Source organism: Artibeus jamaicensis, unplaced genomic scaffold, assembly GCF_021234435.1.
Source record: "Artibeus jamaicensis isolate MK-2021 breed Jamaican fruit bat unplaced genomic scaffold, CSHL_Jam_final contig_685, whole genome shotgun sequence".
NCBI lineage: Eukaryota > Metazoa > Chordata > Mammalia > Chiroptera > Phyllostomidae > Artibeus > Artibeus jamaicensis.
Genome location: NW_026521924.1, coordinates 11,317,136 through 11,329,282, shown reverse-complemented (window position 1 = coordinate 11,329,282; position 12,147 = coordinate 11,317,136). Strand labels below are relative to the sequence as shown.

Here is a 12,147-nt window from a genome sequence, read left to right as displayed (position 1 = left end):
TGCTGTCAAGGGGATCAATTAACCCTGTCAGATAAACGCTGCTCCCCTCACTGAGACAGCAGTGTGTTTCGTCATTAGAAGCTATGGTACCACAGACAGTCATCACTGCATTGACAATACAAACCATTTTAAAAACTGCAGTAACAACCTCCAAGAGCAAGGTTTCTTTAAAAGGTCACTCTATAAATATTTTAATAATGTCATTTAGAAGACTTTTCCATCTTTTTCCATAGTCTGAAATAAGCTAAAGAACAAGGCAATTACCTGTCCTTCAAAGATTAATGAACTCATAACTCAGCTCTCTGTCTGGAGACTTCTTAAGGTCATTAATAATCTTTCCGATCTCTTATATGGTTATCTATCTAGTACAGTACTTTGGGGATCAATTGCAGTCTCTTTTTCTCTAGGAAATAATTTCTTCTAGAGCCGAAAACAGCAAACTCTTTCTGTAAGAGGCTATACAGTAAATATTTTAGGCTTTGTGGGCCATAACAATTCTGTCACAACTGCTCGACTCTGCCACTGTAGTGCAGAAGAGCCTTAGATAATATGTAAACCAGTGAGCACAACTGTGCTGCAATAAAACTTTACTTATCAGAACAGGTGTTGGATCAGATTTGGCTTGTAGGATGTAGCTTATCAACTCTTGCTATAGACTTTCAAATTGATTATCATAAAGTCATAGTTAATATTCCCTTATTTTTATTTATTGATTTTAGAGAGAAAGAAAGAAGAGTTAGAGAGAGAGAGACATTGATTTGTTCTTCCACTTATTTATGCATTCACTGGTTGATTCTTATATGTATGTGCCCTGACTGGGGATCAAACCCTCAACCTTGACATGGGGCTAATATTCTCTTGTATATTTTTCTTGTATCTTCTTTCACATTGTCAGTGTGTATCTGCACTTTCTAATTTTTTCCTTCATCAGGTCCATCAAACATGAATTTCATTAGTCTTTTCAAAGAACTATCTTATCTTTCTGAGTTCCAGTTAGACATAGTAAATTGGCCACAAATATCATTTCCTTTAACTCCTAAAAACAGAGAAGGAATGTGACACAAATCTGCAAAGACAAGAGCGAACATGAGAAATAAATGAGATTAACACACTTCTGAAATACTTAAAGCATTTTCATAAGCTGTAACCCGTAAGGGAGAGGGAAGAAATAGACAGCCTGGGTGGTTACGGAAGGAGAGTGGGGAGAAGCGAGCCGACTGACCAACCCCAGAGAGGTTCCGCGCCTGGAGGCATAAAACAGAATGACAGCAAGAGGCAGGTTCTAACTCCACAAACCAACCAGACATCCTGCTGCCTAATGCTATCCTCATCCTTCAACATATAACAATGTATTGTTTGACAAATATAAACCAGAAAGACATCAGACTCAGGAATACTATGTAGGGTTAAAGGCGAACATGATTCGTGGGATCCTCATCTGCTTCCAGAATGCCAGGATCCAGGTCACGGAAACCAGGCTTGTCCCGCAGGAGAAGACCAGAAGATTCTTTTGTGCAGGAATTGTGGTCAGCTCCAGAGACAATATGCTGACATCCAGACCCCACAGGACAAGACAGCTTTCCACCTGGTTTATTTATTCAGTGGCCACTCCTACCAGTAGACAAAGTTCACTGACATACAACAACCTTACAATCATATTTTTCTACTGCTTCACCAACCTGGGACAAAGGAAGGCTCCAAAAATATGAGCCAAAGAAAGATAGGAAATAGGGGCAATGTGGTGTGAAGAAAACATGTTAAAAATAAAAAAAAATATTTTGAGCCTTGGAGAAAAGAAATACCATTTTAAAAAGCTCTAGTCAGTAAATAAAAGCAAAACCAAATAGCAAAAGAGGTCTTAGAAACTAAAAACAAAATAGAAAAAAATCAAAAAGGTTGAAAGTTAAAAAAAAAAAAAATCTCCCAAAATAACAAAAAGACAAATATGGGTAAGAAATAGTAAGTTTTTAAAAATCAGAGTGGAACCAAAAAATATGTAAGAATTAATCAAAGAAATAAGAAAATTTCCAAGAAATAAAGGACACGTTTACAAATTAGAAAGACCCACCAAATACTTCGTGAGTTAATAAAAGCGGTTCAGATATCTTAAAAACTCAGTAAAACAAGTGTGTTAAGGAAGACCTTAAATTAGCAATTTAAAGACAAAGGGAAATAGAACATGAGTTGACACAATTTGGAAAGAAGTAAATGGAAGAAGCCCTGGCTGGTGTGGCTCAGTGGACTGAGCACCCACAGGCCTGTGACCAGAAAGGGCGCCAGTTGGGGCACATGCCTGGCTTGCAGGCCAGGTTCCCAGTGGGGGGCGTGCCAGAGGCGGCCAACTGATGTTTCTCTTGCACGGCACTCTTTCTCCCTCCCTTCTCCCCTCCCTGAAAATAAATAAATAAAATCTTTTTTAAAAACGGGAAAAAAGAAAAATGAAAGTTATAATGAAAAATGAAAGAGCACAAGAAAAAATAGAAAAAAAAACACATTAGAGAAAGTGATAGCTGAGGAAGAAGGCAAAGGAAATCCAAAATATGCATGATTGGAACCCTCAAATAGGAAAATTGCAAGAACAGACTGGAACAAAAAATAAAGATATAATTCAAAACAACTTTTCTCAAATAACAGGAGCTTCGAAACTAAATATTAAAAATGCCAGAAAAACCTGACCCAGAATGGTCAGCGTCAAAACATATTTCAGTAAAGTGACTGAATATCAAAGATAAATAAAGAATCTGTGAGACAGACAAAAGGTCAGGATACTAATAAGGGAAAAAAAGACTGGCCTGATCTGATTTCTTCGCAGCCACATTCAGTATCAGAAAATGGGAGAGCAGCAGCTACAACCTTCAAGCCTTCAGGCTACAGTTACTCTTGGATAGGAATTGATTCCCATGAGCCAGCTCTTCTGTTGGAAACTGCTATAGAGTTACTCCTCTAACTTCAGTGAACATGTGAACCACATAGGAAATGTGTGAAAGTGCAGAATCTGATTCAGCAGGTCTAGGATGGGGCGGAGAGTCTGCATTTCTAATAAGCTTGGATGAACATTCACAAAAATTCAACCATAAAAAACGCTTCAGCCTTGGCTGGTGTGGCTCAGTGGATTGAGTGCCTGCCTGGGAACAGTTTGATTCTCAGTCAGGACACATGCCTGGGTGCGGGCCAGGTCCCCAGGAGGGGCGCATATGAGAGACAACCACACGTGAATGTTTCTCTCCGTCTCTCTCTTCCTCCCTTCCCCTCTCTCTAAAAATAAATGAATAAAATCTTTAAAAAGTAGGTTGCAGAATGATATTTAGAATATAATCTCATTTATGTTTAAAAAAGCAAAAGTAAAGAATCTATATAATGGAAATGCTTAGAAGGAAGAATACCAACCTATCATTAGTGGTTATTGGGTTTTATAGTTTGGAGTGGGGTCACAGAGGGCTTTGGCTTTTCACTTTAACATTTCTGTTTAATTGTGAGGTTTTGGGCCATTAATATTTTTTAACAGTTAAAAAATAAACAATAATATATGCCTCAAAGGGCTAGTAAAATAGGAAGATATCCTATCTCATTAGTATTTAAAGAAATGTGAATGTACCAGTGTTCAGACAGTGAACAAAGTTTTCATCCATACAGGTAAATAAATGCCTAGCATAAATGTGCTAGATGGGGTTTTCTGGCCAACAGATTACCATCATCAGTAAAAGGCACAGCTGCAGGTGTTAAAAAGCCCCAAAGTGTTAATGCTCCTCACTATTCATTTCAAAAGACAGCCTTCATTTCCTAGATAATGGAGGAGGAAGTCCCAAAAACGGTTAGAGTCTAGGGCATGGAAATTTTGATGACTCTGTGATTAAGGACCCAGGACTTCGGCCCTGGATACAACCTAACAAATCTATAAAGTCAGAAGCACTTTGTTACAAGAGGCTGAGCCACTTGGATGCTGAGACCCAAGCAAGCCAGGCAGCGGCCCCCACACAGACCCAGCCCTGTGGCAGGCTGCACCTCAGCTGCAGACTGCTGGCAGCAGACTACATGCTGACTGTGGCTATCCTCATCTCCCACTCCAGGACGCAGTGCAGAATCCAACACTGCAGGAATTGCAACATCTCAGCTTGACTCTAATTAGTCTAATTTATAATAGCTTGACCAAATAATAGCAATATTGGGCAAGACAACCAAAAATGAAGTTTTCATCTCCAAGACTAGAAATTTTAAAAAGAAGCCACACTTATACATAAAAAATTTGATTACTCAAAAATTCCAATATAATTGATTATATTGTACACTTGCTGCATTAATACCCAAGCTGGGTTCTATATGTGCATGTGTCAGCTTTATTGTGGTCTGTAACTAGAATACCCAGTATCCACTGTCCACAGTAAAATGCAGTGGTTCTAGAATACAGTGTCTCATTGTATAAGTTGATCAAATTAGTAATTTTCAGCATGAAAGTAAAACTTATTTTTAAAGTCTATCAAATAAAAATCAAGTGAAATTGAGAAGTCTTAGGGCTGCAATGCTATCTGAAGGTGCCGCCATATCATTTTTCACATGTGTTTGGCACAGTGACAGATACAAAGAAAAAGGAAATCCAGGCATCTGGACTCCCTTTTTTGGGCAGCTCTCTCCGGGCCTCCAGGAATATGGTCACACAGACTGACCTATCAAGGTGGCATAAGGCAAAAGAAGATTCTCCCACCTCGGTGAGTGATTTCCAATGCTTTCATCTGTGCTTCATTAAAGGCTCTGTCATAGTCAACTTAAACCACCTACTGGTGTTGATACAGGGTGCAGCCAAGGCCCCCTCCCCCAAAAAAGAGATTTGGAATGGTGTCCAGAACTCAAAGTGTATAGGAATATTGGAGAGACATATAAGATGTCCTCACCCCTTCCCCCACAGGTGTGAGTTGGGGGAAGGGACACATAGAGCAGGAACACGCAGGGCTGTTTTGTACAGCCACAGCCTTGCAGCTAAACCATGACCTGGTCATTTAACATATCTATAGCCTTTGGCGGGTCACTTGAATATGTTAAATGGTTGTGGCCAGGTTTGGAGCTAGGGGGATGAAGTCGCTTCCCCCAAGATGTAACTGGGGGCAGGTCCCCCAAGTTACAGCACCTGCGTGGGAGCTTGGAGAAGATTGGCTCTAGGACATGGGGCCATAATTGCCCAGACTAACGATGGCAGCCCAGTAAACTTGTAATAATACAGAAATACTGGCAGGTGTAACTGATCGTGGGAGGAGTCGGAAATAAGAGTACAGAGGAAGATTGGCACAGGGATTTAAAAGCCAGACATGGCAGCCATAGAAGGGAGAGCCACGTGGTTTGGGGCAGAGTGAGGACCCCCTCTTTCCCAGGTGAAAGGGAAAACCACACAGCTTTGCCAGAATGGAGATCCCTGAAGCCAGGTGAAGAAGAAAGATACATGCTTTTGGTGGAGTGCACACCCCTGCAGCTTTGGTAGAAGAGGCCCACATGGCTTTGGGGTGCCCCCTTTGGCTGCGTGGCCTGGAAAGCAGAAAGACTTTGACTGGAAGTTGGTACAAAGAACTCTTGCCAGTGGACCATGAGGGGGTGCCACATGACTTTGGATTAACTAGAGAGAGATCCTATCTGCACGGCGACACAGCTGATGGTGCCAGCAGCCTGAAACACAGATATGCTCTTTTCCTAATTTACGGTACCCGGAGTTGGGACAGTGGGAGAAGGGAGCGCTGTGTGTGTGTAGGTGTATACCCTAAAGGACTTTGATATTTTAGTGGAGGCATATGGCCTGAATAGCATTAAATAAACATTTCCTTTCCACAAATCTCTGGCATTGAGAGATGTCTTTCCAATTGGCAGCGGACAGAAGAGCCCAACAGATACTAGTATTCCGTCCTTGGGAGGGGTCCCTGTTGTTCTGTAGCAGTTTTTGGCGTCCCTAGGTGGGCCAAATATTGCCCCCCCCTCGGACCTCTTGTTCGGTAACAGTGTCTCTCATTCTCTTAATCACTGCATACATAGTGTGTACCAGATGCAATGCTAGTAACTTTACATATTTTATTTCGTTTAATCCTCACAACAACCCTAAGATCAGTGCTGATATGTTTACTTCCATTTTAAAGATGAGGCAACTGATGCCCAGTTTAATTCCCACAGGGTCTGAGTCACATTAGCACCCAGACCCAAACTCTGAATCACTTCCTGCTGGCATGCCGGTTGAGGCTTTAAAAAATATATAGTATATGGGACTCAGCTTAACTGCTGTTAAGACATTTAGAAATTAGTAATTTCTATTTCATCATCTCTATTTCCATTATAACAAGAATACCCACATCCATTCAAGCAGGTAGAGACAAACCCCCAGATGAAGGACATGCATCCCGTACAGAACCTGGGACGGCAGCGATGGGGCAGTGGAAGTGGTGATGGAAGTGGGTACCTTTTCTGCGATGCCGTTTTCTGTTGTGTAGATTGCCATGAGCTCCGTGTCTTCATTGTCCTGTTCACCACTGGACGTGGCACCTCCATTCATCACCACCTGAAGAGAAACACTCCATTCAGAAGCTGTTTCATGATATATCTCTTTGCTGTACAGAAGCATCTCCCCACCCCAAAGTCTTCTGTAATTCTCCTAAGAATCAAACACTGTGCATTTTTTACCTATCAAATTAGGCAAGTTTGGGTGATCTTAAATGAAACTCCCAACAAGTGTGTGCTGCATCAGTGACCATGCGTGTGTTTTTGATAGAGAAACATATCCCATAGAGTGAGGCTGCATGAACGGGAGGATCAGCTCAGTGAGACCAGGAATGGAACATCCAAAAGAACTACAAGGAGTGGGACCCCCAGAGCCCTCCAAGGTAAGGGAGGCTTGGTTGAGCGGTTAAAGCTCCCAATGCCTGAGGGGCCAAAGCTGCCAATTGGCTTAGGGGCCAATATCTGAGCTGGTGAAAGGCACTGTAAACTAACTGCCTTGGTTAAGATCCCTTTCCAAGTAAAGATAATTAATGGCTTCTGATGTGCCGTCCCTGCAGGAGGAAATGTGCTACGCACAGCCCTCCTCACTGTGTTCTCCTACTGTGGCAAAGACCCCCTCTTTCAGGCCTGCCCTGGTGAGCCACGACGCAGTGGCCTTAGTCCTGGCTGCCTGTCTTGAAAAATAATACCAAAAATAATTGTACATATGAATGAATAACAGCACAACTACATTTTTTAAACAAAGAAAAAAAGACAAAGTATAAAAACGTTTAAGTTCTGGTGTTGTAAACTATAATAAAGAGAAGTGAAAGATGAGTGATAGCATAAGAGAAAATACAGTACTACACATAAGGAATCAGCATCAAAATTTCCTAAAGAATACCTGCAAAATGTATCCTTAAAAAACCTGTTTTGCTACAGTTTGCAGGTGAAAAAAATATTAGAAAATTTTAAAAAGTTATATGGGGGGAAAAAAGAACACCTGCAAATCCATAATACAAGCAATGCAAAGGAAATGGGCACAGGGTAGAAGTATACAAGTTTACAGAAAAAAATTAAGTTATCCAACAGAACACAAAATGCTGTTGAACCTTATTTAAAATTATGGAAATGACAATTAAAATCAATTTTCACTTTTTAAAAATAAATTAGGGCCTGGCGGGGCTAAGGCGTGTAGGGCAAGTTAGTGCCGGGGGAAAGCGATGTTTTCTCCTCTCCTTCTTCAATATATATTTTATTAAAAAATTTTTAAAGGGGTACCTGGTATTGACCAGGACGTGAGAGAAGAGCTATTCTGTTATTAGAAAGATTACGTTCTTGGTGGAATGGCCTTTGTGCAGAGTAACTTAGCACTGGGATTCATTTAAAAGAGGCATTTCTAGGACCAGCAACTATACTCATAGAATCCTTTTTTCCAAAAATATCTATGCAAGTGGAATGCATTTCCAAGGTTGACAGCTGCAACATTACTTAAAATGCTCAAACAGACATTGTTAAATTATGCTATATCCATTTTGAGAATAATATTCAACCATTAAAAAAAGAATAAAACTGATATACTAACAAGGAAAGAACTCCAAGGAATACTGTAAAAAAAAAAAAAGTCACAAAACAATAAGTATAGAATTATCCCAATTGTGCTAAAAATAAATTAAAATGTTAATAACCTCTCTGTCTAGATGCTTGGTAAAGGAACTAATAAAAGTCACACACCAGCATGAAGGCTGTCCAAGGGGTAGGGAATAAGGATGGGCCCCTTTCATTTTTCACTCCCGACCATTCTTTTTGGCATTAGGATCTTTTAAAATCAGTTCTATGTTATTTGTATATTGTTTTTTTAAAACTGGTAATAAACAAGACATACACCAAAATATTAACAGTGGTTGGGCCATTTTTACCTTCTTTTTCCCTTTATATATGTCGGTAATTTTCTCTAATGAGGACAATTAACTTTTACAACAGGAAGAAATTAAAAAGACTAAAGATCCAAGCAATACAGCTTAGATTGAGGAGGTCCAGAGAGATTTAATCCACTTATTTTTGTAGTTGAAGAAATCGGGCCAGAGAAAATTTTAATTCCTCATTCAAGGTCACATAGATTACAACCCCCAACTGAAGCTAGTTTTAAAGTACGCCAAAGATCTCGATTAAGTGGTATATAAATTCTTACAGGGCAAATTTTCTTATATCAAACAAAGAGCTTCTTTTAAAACTAACTCTAAGACAAGCTATAGCTTTGTACGTAAGGCAACTGGGTTTGTGGAGTTTGTTGGTCTGAAAAACAAGCCGCCAACAGGACACATGTTTCTGGCCAAGTTCAAGTCTATAATATGAAAATCTAACTTAATATTAGAATCATTCTCCAAGTCATATCACAGCAGCACTCAACCCACTGAGAAGCCAAGAGGTACATACACTCAGGATGAACTGTCTTAAAGCAACGATGTTTAGTTACTAGATGTCAGAGAAACCAAGATCTGATTTAACACCCTGTTCTAGCTAAAACTAATACCTTTCACCCACATTCATCTCCAGTTGCCGCAAGAGCCTCATGAGAATAGGGTTACCTTTGGGATGATGAAGATATTTTGGAACTAGGCAGAGGTGATGGGTGCACAACACTGTGAATGTGTTCAAAGTCGCTGAATTGTTCACTTTTAAATTGTCAATTTTGTGTAAGTTTCACCTCAAAAACCCATTTTTTAATCTGTGTATGTGGCTCCAAAGAAGAGACTCTGGCAACTCCCTCTCCTCCCCCCCACTTCCGCTCACACACGCAATTAAATACTATAAAATGCAGATACTCCCCAGCCTGGGAAAGGCTCACATACTCACTCAACAAACCCACTGTGAGCGCCCGCTGTGCCCAGGCAGTAAGGATGCAGTTCGGCCACACAGCCCCTCCCTGTGCCGCCCGGGGCGGGGCCGGGTTAATGATGCCTGCTGACTGAACTGAGGACGCAACAGGGCGCCAGGGAGTAAGACAAATTTTGCTACTATTTTTCCTTTGGCTTATTAAATTAGCTATTTTGATGGCCTGTTTTTAAAAAAAACATAGGATTTAATTTTTAAAATCTCTTAAAATCAGTTTTTTTAAAAAGGTGTTGACTTTTTTTAAAAAGTATAAAAATGTTCCTGATACTATTGAAGCTTCACATTTTTGAACCTCTAAATATTACTTCAACTGGGAAATAAAACATGTCTTAGAAAGCTTTCTAAACGTAATAAAAACGAGTTTTCCTTTGTGTCATTAACAGCATCACAGATAACAGAAATCTTGACATCTTTCATCTCAGGAACCTGATCAAGTTTTTATTAAAAAATGTTATTTTTTAAAATTTTGGAACAAACAACATGCCTTTCCCCCCTTCAAAACTGCTTGAAACCAAACTTGTGGCTTTATACTTCCTCCTTAAACTAATATTGTACAATCACACCATCAGTTATGAAAGCAGGTTTTCTCTGCCTGAATTTGTCCAGTTGATTTTGTTTGTCTCCAAAACATAGGGCTGTTGCCTTTGATACAGGAATGTGTCTATTGCTCAATAAATGTAGGGACTTTGCATTATACTTATTGCTTTATTTCTAAGCCAAGACAGTAATGCTTCAAGTATGTGCTTCTGAACAGTAATCCTAAAATGATTAAATGTACAGGAAACAGGACAGGAGCAATAGGGAAGGAGTGTCATGCTGAACGTCAGTATCACAGCAATGCCAATTTAAGTGATAGTGGAGTAAGCATGTGTTACTCAAACCGAAGTTAAAATGAACCCATGGCTGTGGATACCTGTAAGGTGAAGGGCCCAAGTACCTGGGAAACCCCATGCGTCTGATCCGAGAGTTCAGAACTCAATTATCATCTATTTAGGATCTGGTGTAATTCACCAACAACTACCATATGTCTGGTAGCTAAGTGAACCATTTTATACCAAAACAATGATTTTCAGAGTAGTAATAACATTCCTCAAATTGACTGTTTTCTATTCTTTAAAGAAAAGGCTTGCCCTGGCTGGTGTGGTTCAGTGGATTAAGCACCCACCTGAGAACCAAATTAGGGCACAGGTCTGGGTTGTGGGCCAGGTCCCCAGTGTGGGGCCTGCAAGAGGCAACCACACATTGATGTTTCTCTCCCTCTCTTTCTCTATCCCTTCCCCTCTGTCTAAAAATAAATAAATAAAAATCTAAACGGAAAAAAAAACCTACAACAGAAAACTTTTTCCATCTACTAAATTGGCCAAGACCCCAGTCCAACTATGTTCCACTGGCAAGCCTATAGGATAGGAAAACAGGCACCCACATGTTGCTGATGAGAATAAAATGATCTCAACAGAGGGCACGTGGTGATGCCCCTCAACTTAACAAGGCCCCCCCTCTGCCCCAACGGTCCCAGTCCTGGAAACTTATGCTTTTTACATGAGTGAAAAGAACTATGTGAAAGGTCATTTACTGCTATTTGCTGTTGCAAAATATTAGAAGCAATCTAGATATCTATCAAATGGGAATATTTAAATCAACTATGATACATTCATACCATAGATACTCTGCAGTATACAGAGGTCTGTCCAGAAGTATTCAGTCATGTAATATGAAAAACAGAGACATTTACTAAAGAAAAGAGACAAGAAACATTGTACACAGGACAATGATGTCTCAGTCCCCTTCAAAGTATGTGCCTTGGGACCTCACATAATTCTCCCAATCACCATCAGCTACCCTGTTGTATTTTCCTGAATTTCATCAATGGTCTGATATCCTTTCCCTTTCAAAGATGATTTTAGTTGTGGGGAAAGCCAGAAGTCACAGGGTGCCAAATCTGGGCTATGGGGGAACTGAGTCACCTGGGTGATTTGCTGTTTTGCCAAAAAACTCTGTACAAGACGTGATGATGCATGAGCAGGCACATTGTCATGACGAAGTTGCCAATCACCAGTTGCCCAGAGCTGTGGCCATTTTCGTAGTAGTGCATCTCTCAATGAGTGAAGAATGTTGAGGTAGTACTCCTTATTACTTCTTTGGCCTGGAGGGGCATACTCATGATGGATCACACCTTCCCAATCCAAAAAAACATGGTTAACGTGATCTTGATCTTGCTGCCGATTTTGCAGCACCTTCTGCAGACATGGAGAACCAGGTGTCTTCCATTGCAATGACTGGGCCTTTGTTTCCAGATCATAGGCATAGACCCATCGTTCATCTCCAGATATAATAACCTTCTTGAGGAAATCTGGTTCATAGGTAGCAATTTGAATCAAGTCATTAGCAACTGCAGCACAATGTCCCTTCTGCTCTGATAAAAGAAGCTATGAAATGAATTTTGCCATGACACATATCATGACATGATCCTGAGTAAAACTCTTGGGCACAGTAGTTTTTGGAATCCCTAGATCAGCTTCTAGTTCTTGCACTGTCAGTCTCTGAGCTTTGCTGATTGCAGCCTGTGCATGTTCAACATTTCTCAGGCATTCTACTTGTTGCAGGCCTTCCAGAACATGGATCACTTTCTTGATCACCTTTGAAGTATTTGTGCCACACTTTTTATTTGCACTGCATTCACTGCATTGTCCCCGAAAGCCTTCTGAATCATCCGAATAGTTTCTGCAGAGGAATGTTCAAGCTTAATGCAAAATTGGATGCTGATTTGTCGCTCTACTTGCTCAGGCATTTTGAATGCAATATCCACAC

General features: G+C 40.4%; 1 protein-coding gene across 3 annotated transcripts in view; it reads right to left on the bottom strand.

Moving 5' to 3' along the window:
• Positions 1-12,147, bottom strand: part of SLC23A2 (solute carrier family 23 member 2) — a 130,827-nt gene that overhangs the window by 53,114 nt on the left and 65,566 nt on the right. For all 3 annotated transcript variants that reach the window (XM_053671310.1, XM_037147747.2, XM_037147746.2), the window contains exon 3: positions 6,428-6,526. In XM_053671310.1, the coding sequence (XP_053527285.1) occupies positions 6,428-6,526 (99 nt within the window). The remainder of the gene's footprint in view (positions 1-6,427; positions 6,527-12,147) is intronic.